General features: G+C 42.5%; 1 protein-coding gene across 3 annotated transcripts in view; it reads right to left on the bottom strand.

Annotated features, from left to right (window-relative positions):
• Positions 1 to 1,598: 1,598 nt before the first annotated feature.
• Positions 1,599 to 9,151, bottom strand: part of KCNN1 (potassium calcium-activated channel subfamily N member 1) — a 138,927-nt gene continuing 131,374 nt past the window's right edge. For all 3 annotated transcript variants that reach the window (XM_088478555.1, XM_088478554.1, XM_088478556.1), the window contains one exon: positions 1,599 to 4,086. In XM_088478555.1, the coding sequence (XP_088334681.1) occupies positions 3,802 to 4,086 (285 nt within the window). In that variant the 3' untranslated portion in view covers positions 1,599 to 3,801. The remainder of the gene's footprint in view (positions 4,087 to 9,151) is intronic.

Here is a 9,151-nt window from a genome sequence, read left to right as displayed (position 1 = left end):
ATATACAAATATATATGTCTGTCAGACATGAAATATCACAGAATTACCTTATATCAGGATAGAATGAGGTTGACTCAAGGTCTGCCATCCATCTTGAGCCTGTGTGGCTTGATGCAGGGATGGAGGGTGGGGTTTAGTTGAGTAAAGGTACCTTGCAGCACCCCGTCCTTCCTTGTCTAGCCACAGAAGTAGTGAGATAGGAATGTCGACACTCAGTTAATGTTGGTATCAGTCCTTACCCCATTGGCAGTATAAGCAAAATGCACGTCACAGTTGAAGCTGCAGGGAATAAGTGATGGGACATCATTCCACTGCGTTCCAGCACAAATTAAGCACCGGTTTAAAGTATTGTCGAAAATGAACATTCACACAAATGACACAAAGCCATAAAAAGTCTCCAACAGAATTTATTTCTTTTTCTAGATCTGTGGCATTCTGATCTTTTCTAGAAAACTGGTTATAGATTCTAAGTGTCCTTTTTTACCTCCTTTAAAATAAAAACCTAGAAATTAGATATTACTAGTGAGAGCTGGGTACCTAACATTACCAACCCTTTCTAAAATGCAGGGAATATCTTAAACTCATCAATGCTGAATGGACAGTTTACAGAATTTTGAGCCGAGAAGTGGTTAATCTTGCACAGTGAGAATCCCTGCTTTGGAGTGAAGTTGGAAGCAGACTAGGTTCTGAATGGTAGTCATTGCCCCCATTATATATATTATTCAGATATAACATACATGCTTACCCTGTTTGCCCTGGTATTATCCATTAAATAAAAACTCAACATTTATACACCAGCAACATTTTCCCTCAATATAATGGTGCTGTGACAGATGAAATACATGGCATCAAACGCTACTGGACTGAACCAACAATGCTCCATTTTTTAAACCTGATCTTGTTTTAACTACCTAATTTGAAAATAACTATTTGTGGTTTATATTTTTAAGTATGTGTAGGTCTATTTATATGCACTATGCTTCATATTCCATCACCCATCTTTCATACTAGGAGGAATAGCCTACAAAATATATAGTTATATTTTCCACACATTACTTTTTCTCCTGTAGTCATATACAATCTGAAACACATAGAGGATAGATCTTTTCACATTTTATGATACCTGCCATCATTCTAAAAAAAATGTCTCTATAATAATGCCAATAACATATTTGCCTCTTATTCTGTAACCTTACATTATAACACTCCCACGTCGATCCTGTAGCTGCCATGCCAATTCTCTTTTCAGCAGCCATCACAGACATTCACTATTGGTGTGCACTGAAATGCTACTGTACTTTTAAAAATTAAATCTATATTTTTTCAATTTACTGACCAAATAACTTTATTAATCCATAACATATTTCCCTCATAAAGGAGTATTCCATTCAAAACTAAAAATGTCATTTTGGGTGAAATTTTCACTGAAATATGATTACAAAGGGGGATATTCAATAAAGCTTGGAGAGAGAGATAAAATTGTGAGAGATAAAGTACCAACCAATCAGCTCCTAACTGTCATTTTTCAAACACAGCCTGTAACGTGACAGTTAGGAGCTGATTGGTTGGTGCTATATCTCTCACAATTTTATCTCTCTACAAGCTTTATTAAATATCCCCCTAATTTTACTTACCTTTGTCTAGCGTTACCTCAATTCAGTGTTCTTCATGAAAGCTCCAATGGTCCAGCACTGAGTTTACCTTGCATACTAAGCTTTGCCTGATTCTGAAAGGCAATGGGATTTCAGCACCACTTCTCCTTCTCATTCATGTGTAAGAGAAATTCATATGGGAGAGCGACATAGACAACATTGTTCTTAGTTTTGTCTTCCTTAGTAGAGGAGATTAGTGAGAGTAATGGAAAAGAGTTCCAACAATACAATCTTCAATCACCATTTTGCAGCATGGGAATTATGGTCTATACATAAAGTAGGGATTTCTACATTACTGTAATTCAACTCTGTGGTGCAGTTAGAGTAGAAGTCTACCTGAAACAGCATTCTAGTCTGAACAAAAATGATAGGGGACATTCCTTGTAGAACACTTAAAGCCAGATTCCTACGGCAAAATAGGCAAAACTGCATGCCCAAATGGGGAATGAGTTGGATATTTTATGGATCAGTTTTGAATATTAAAAGGATTACAGAGCTGGACCATCGAGGCCATTAGGGCAACACTTGATTGAAGGTAAGTAGAACTTTGTATTTTATTTTCTCATTATTAAATTCCACCTAAAATAATTTTTTTCTTTTAGTTTTGGGTGGAGTTATTCTCTATAGTCAAATGGCCTAAGATAGGACTGAACCATTGCAGAAGCCAACAGTGTCCTTGGGAAGACTACAACCCTCCTAAGGGGGCATCATAGAGCCCTACACTGCCCTATGGGTGCAATAGGGGAATATGCGGGCTGGGTGTCAGGTTGTGATTGGATCTGGTTCTAAATAATACTGTTCATATTTTTACATAGGAAAAAAGTCAGTAACAATTCAGAACATCTTAAAGGCTAAACTTAATTTAAACATATTACCATGTTTAACTGGAATTTAATGTTATGGAACATAATAAATAAAGGTATGGAATACTTTGTGGGTTGGGCATGTATATGGGTAAATCCTGAATTCTGATCTTGGTTGTAGATTTTCTAGAGGAAGAATATATCACTCCAAGTGTTATAACAGGTACTGTTGTATAAATCACTCAAATACATAGCAACAGATTGTGGGTTGCTAAGGATAGGGTTGTCAAACTGGATTTTAAGTGGCCACTAACATCATGGGGACCTTCACAGCATCTAATGTATGATATCACAGGCCCTCCATCTCAACGTTTGGACTTCAATTCAATACAATAAATGGAGAGTATATGTGATTCTGCTTAACTATATAAAACTCTCTTTATAAGCTAGTCTTTTTTTTATTAAAGAACCAGATGCCAATCTCATACACCATCCACCTTGGCCCCTCTACAAAAATTCTTGTCACCCAGTGGGGTAGTAACACTGGTATATTACATATTACACCACTCCAGTAACGCAAGTTTAAAAAAATACAGAGGTTTTCTTCTCTCTTGTATACTTCTATATATATAAATATATATGGATATATTTATATATACATATATATATGTAAACACACACACGTACATTTAAGACCAACTTGAGGCCCACTTACAACTTAACCCCTTCTTGCCAGATGAATGTTGCAAATCCCTCTGACAAAAACAAGGTTACAGGTACATGCAGTCCCACCCCATTCATATGTGGCTCTTTAAAATATATTAATTATTGTAAGATTTTTTGTTCTTTTGGCGGGGGTACATAAAAAAATATGGCTGACTGCCAATCACTATTTTAAAACTCAAAGCTGCGAGGCTTAGAACAGAAGTGTTTGTCTTATTAAAAAGAAAACACAAGGCATACAGCCTTAAAAACTCTATTAAAGAAAATAAATACAATTTGGGACAGGTTTTTTTAGCAGACTGATTTAGAAACCTATCTAGACTGGACTACTCCCCATCAATGCACAGGGTCAGCCTGTTGCAGAGAGAGGGATAATCGCGCCACTGCGCGTACTCTCGTGTGCGTGTTTACACAAACATTTTTATATATATATATTTTTTCGTTTTTGATAGAACTTTCACTCCAGCATTTTCAAAGAACCCTCAGGGGTTAACAAATATCCAAGGCTTTTAAGAAAAAAAGCTGACATAATCAAACCACATAGTGGCTATGGATAAAAGGTGAGCTTGTTAAGTCTTCACTCCTCCACTCCCACCCTGGTCTCCACCTGTCCTCTTCCCTCCTCAGCCGCTATCTGAAGAGGTGTGCGGGGCAGTGGAAGGAGATGTACGTCTCCTGGGCGGGCTCCATGAATTGTCCGAACTGTTAGAAGGAGGGAAGGGTCTATGGGAACGTAGGAGGAAGAGTTCTCCCTGCTCTCGGAGCAGAGCTTGAGCGATTAGCCCCGGAAGAGCATGTAGAGAGCCATTTAGGGTGTCAATCTTGGTTTCCAGGGTCATAATTCTCTTCTCTAAGTCATCATTACGTTCTTGAAGCTCAGACATTAGGTCATACATCACATTCTGTGTCTGTGTGAGAATCAAAGAGTTATGTTAATAATTGTGTACCGTAAGTTAATAGTTCAAATGTAGTTATGTACAAGTGGAAACTTACAATATATTTAACAGCTAAAGTATTACTATTTTCTTAACACGTGCACTTAAAAATGACACTGTTTCCAGTGTAATCATCTAGTCTTTTCTTACTTCAATACAAAATAAAACATTTAATCTTTCACACATATCATATATAAGGGAGTGTTTACATTAAATAATATGTTAGATGCTTGAAATTTGTTTTAGATAGAGGCACATTACACACATGCAAGTTCATATGGCAAATGAAGACAGGTAGAGGTGGGCACTTGCAGGACTTCACCCATTTTAATGAATTGATTCATTCTAATCACACCTAAGTGCACTCAGGCCCTGATTCAGTTCAGACCCGCTCGCTGTCGGAGGCAGCTCGCAGGTCTGAAGGACGTTTTTTTTTTGTGTGTGACCGGCCTCCTGGCCGCTCGCTAAGCTGTGGGTGACCACAGGTGATGGACCACAGGTGATGGTCGCGATGGTCACGACCATTGGGGCTTGCGACGAGACCCTTGTGGTAGGATCTCGTCTGCCGCAAGCCCCAGTGAGCTTCCGGCTATAATAGAGGTGCGTGTATGCGTGCGGTAAAAGACAGGTATCGAAATCCCGACGACCGTCTAGATCCCAACGCCAGAATCTACACAGATGGCTTCACGAACGATGGTAAGCCGAGCACTGTTAGCGCTTAGCCGCAGGGAGGGTTATGATTAGGCACCCCCGGGGAAACTTAGGGTTAGGCACCACCGGGGTGAGGTTAGGGTGAGGCACCACTAAGGGAGGGTTAGGGGAGAGGGGAGGGTACTTGCTTGTGGCGTTGGTATTTAGTCAGATGGCTTCCCGGCCGTCGGTATTTCATACCCAACCTGTATGACACCCTGGTTGAAATGGTGGATAGTCCCGGCCAGCTGAGTAAACCTCAGCTTACGCAGTCTGGTCGGCTAGCGAGGCCAGGAAACTATGTCTATGGACGCAGCTCCTGATCTTGCCACTCCCAGAAACGGAGCCGACATGTCCCTGTTTCATGGAATGCTGGACGTCCCAGCATCTTAAATCCCTCTGCTTGTCAATCAGGCAGAGGCATAGCTGGGGCTGCGTGCGATCTGGCAGGACCAATTATGCACATTTGCAGAACGGGTCCTGCGCACACAGTTTCCCGATAATCAGGAATCTGCGTTCAGCATTGCACTTAAGTGCAATGCTGAATCAGCCCCTTTATGCTGCACATATATGGTGCCTAGAATCTTTGGTCTGTACAACTAATGTAGCTTCAACATTATTGGCATATGGGACATCCCTTTCTGTGGAACATGGCATTCACAGTGAATTATGGTATCTAACATCTATTTATCTATCTATCGCTTTAAATAAGGGTTTGCAAGCAGTGCCATTATGCAGAGATCATGTGGGAGGCACTGTCACTGCCCCACTTGCAGGATGCCTAGAGCAGCACCCAGTAGTGCTGCTTGCTGCAAAGCTGACCAGACCATCCTTTGGATACTCCAGACATGCAGCCTATAGAACCACCTGGAGCATCCTAAGGATGATCAGGGCAGTTCTCGAAATCCTGGTGCCCCCCCCCCCATGTTGTGACTTTATGTGGGCGGAGCAGGACTACACAGATCCCTGCACCGGGACTGTCTGTCTGTCTGTCTATCTATCTATCTAGTTATTAAGCGGTCAGTCTTCCTCTAGGCACAACATTATTGCTACCCCAATTTTATTATTTTCATTGTTTTATTTTTTTATAAAACAAGCTTCTATTGAAGAATCAAGAATCACATACACAAACATTATAGTGAACATAAGAGTAAATATCCATGGCAAAAAATAATTATAAATAGTAGTTCAATAATACATAGGTTATATAGCATCAATACAATGATTACGAACATAGGGCCTGATTCAGACCCGCTCGCGAGCGCATAGCGCTCGCAAGTGGGTCGATGGTCGACCAGTACGCAACGCGCGGCGTGTGCAATGCGCGTGCCCCGGAGCAAGTGAGAACTTCACTCGCTCTGGGGCTCGCTACAAAACGGGGAGGCTGTCGATGTTGGTCGACAGCCTGCTCCGTTTTGTTGGCGGGGAGGAGGGGTGGCTGGACAAACGGAGGAGTTCCCGAAGGAACGCCTGCCGTTTGTGGGCGACCCTACTGACATAATTCGTGATATCAGTAGTGAACTTCCTGCTCTATTAGAGCAGGAAGTTCACTCGGGCTTGCGGGAGCCGAGACCCTACCACAAGGGTCTCGTCGCAGGCACGATGGCAACGATAATCGCGACCATCGCCAGACCGCTCGCAAAAGCTGTGGGTGGTCACCCACAGCTATGCGGGCGGCCTGGAGGCGAATTTTTAAAAAAAGAGAGATTAAGGGCCTGATTCAGAGGCACTCGCTATTTGCGAGTAGCCTGGCGATGGTATCGATTATCACGACCATCGGGCTTGCGACGAGACCCTTGTGGTAGGGTCTCGGCTCCCGCAAGCCCGAGTGAACGTCCTGCTCTAAGGTGTTTTTAGGATTGCAGGTGGCTGCAGCAGGGGTATTGTTAACATATTTTAAATCTGCACTTTATAAACACCAAAAAATACTAGTACCTATTTTAATGTACCCCCAATTTAACTACAGCAATTATTTCCCCCCCAAAAAATATGCTTTACATAATTTTTCCACACTTATGCAAATATGCATATAACAGCCTCTTGACTCACTTTAAGTACCCTAATTACTTTTATTAGGGTTATTTATACGGGTATACGTTTAGGATGCCGGCGGCCGCAAAACCGACAGCCGGCTTCCCGACTCCTCAATCCCGGCTAGGGTTAAATGACAGGCGTCTAAAATCTAGACGCCTGTTATTACCCCTATGCCGGGAGACCGACACCCAGCATCTCAATTGAAGGGATGCCGGGCGCCGCGAGCGGACAGCCGCGGGAGGGGGGTTAGGTTTAGGGCTCCCTGGGGGAGACTTAGTGTTAGGCAACCCCCCCGGGAGGGTTAGAGGAAGGGTGGGACTTAGGCTTAGGCAGCGGGGAAGGGGGGGGTTAGGTTTAGGCACTTAGAGGGGGATTAGGGTTAGGCACTTGGGGGGGAGGTTAGGGTTAGGCACCCCTAAGGGAGGGTTAGGGGGGTAGGTTAGTTAGTACTTACCTTGGGACGATCGGGATTTCCAGCGCTGTCGGGCAGCTGCTGCCGGAATCACTTCCTCTGTCGGCCTGACGCTGCCGGGATTCGAACTGCCGGCCATGCGGCCGGCGGTATTACATACCGATTCCATTTATACACTTCTATATTGATTCCCTGGGTGAGTTTGGCTTTAATGGGGGTACAGACTGATTTCCCCAAAAAAACTGACCTTTTTCGCCAGTTTCGCTATTCACTGCATTCGCCAATATGCGTTTTTGCCTGTTTTACAATTGAATTGGGCAAAAAGCGGGTGTGCATTGAGTAAACAGGTGAAAACTTTGCCTCAAAACACGCGAATGTGGTGAAAACGTTGTGCTTTTCGCCGATCTCGGCTTTACGCGGCTAATTGTATCCGCCCCCTAAGAATTAATTTTTCAGTTCCTTGTCCAAGGTGACCTTCACCCAATTCATTCTAAACAAGTAATGTAGCTTAGCTTTGAAAAGTGAAAGTGAGGGAGGGAGAGGGTGTATCCAGGACTGCAGGATAGTCTTACAAGCTGCAGCACTTATTGGCAGTAAGAGGAGTCTACCACCCTGCGTAACACGGGTATGGGGGGGAAGTATTCCAAACAAAGCCCAATGTGGAATGTAGTTGACCAAATTAGCTATAGAATAGGCATGAACCTGGAGCCAAAAACCTTGCATCATGGGATGTGCCCAAACGTAATGGTAAAGGTCTGCTTGCTGAGTTCCACATAACAGTTTGAATTTGGTGAGTCCCCTATCAAAAACCTCCTATGTGGAGCTAAGTATGCCCTATGCAGTATATTCCAAAACATTGTATAGGAAAAATAGGGTAATAGCGTGCAGGTTTTAGCATGGGACTGGAGTAGGTCATCCGCTGATAAATCAAGAAAGCCAAGGAGCAAGGTTCATAAGGTTTTTATTAGGTATGAATGTAGAGCTGAGAAAAGTATAAATGATAGAAATGTCTCTTGTTTTCATGGATAAACTTTATATAAGAGTATGTAACGAATTATCCCAAGCTGAGTTTGAAAAAACCGAGGCAACTGAACTAATATATTGTTGGGCTTGTATAAGTGCAAAAGGGTATGGCGCTAATGTGGGATAGCACTCCCTAGCTTCCTGGAACGTGAGAGGCCCCGTAGTGGACTTATTGACAAGCAGTCCCATATTATCCATGCCATTAGCACGTCATATGTTAAATGGATATGAAGCCCTTCCATTTTGGAATTCAAGGTTATAAAGAAAGGGGAGATATAGATATTGTGCGCATTTTACCCAAATATGTACCTAAGAATGTTCCACCTTTTTCTAGTATGCCAAAGTAGTGGGTTGTCTTGCAACATCGAAGGGACTTCCTGATCATGAGTAGGAGAAAGCTAATGAGATCACCACCTGCTAGAAACTCCCTTTCAAGGGACATATTATCGTATGGGTCTCGGTCAGACAGCTAATCCTTAAGATATCGGACATGAGCAGCGTAGGAATACAATTGTACGCTGGGAAAGTTAATTCTCCCAAGGGACCTGAGCTGTTGCAGTTTGTTTAAGCTAGGGGTGTTCGCCGGCCACTTTTCATGTTTTGGATCTTTCTTCGTGTTTTGGATCTAGATTGGTTTTGCCAAAACCACCCTTCCGGGTTTTGGTTTTGGATCTGTATTTTTTTGGGAAAAAAACATAAAAACAGCTAAAATCACAGAATTTGTTTATATTTTTGTTCCTACGCTATTATTAACCTCAATAACATTTATTTCCACTCATTTCCAGTCTATTCTGAACACCTCACAATATTGTTTTTAGGCCAAAAGGTTGCACCGAGGTAGCTGGATGACTATGCTAAGCGACACAAGTGGGCAGCACA

The sequence above is a fragment of the Taudactylus pleione genome, unplaced genomic scaffold (assembly GCF_031769625.1).
Source record: "Taudactylus pleione unplaced genomic scaffold, aTauple2 ptg000214l, whole genome shotgun sequence".
Lineage (NCBI taxonomy): Eukaryota > Metazoa > Chordata > Amphibia > Anura > Myobatrachidae > Taudactylus > Taudactylus pleione.
The sequence above is the reverse complement of the archived record's forward strand: the minus strand, read 5'-3'. Positions and strand labels throughout refer to the sequence as shown.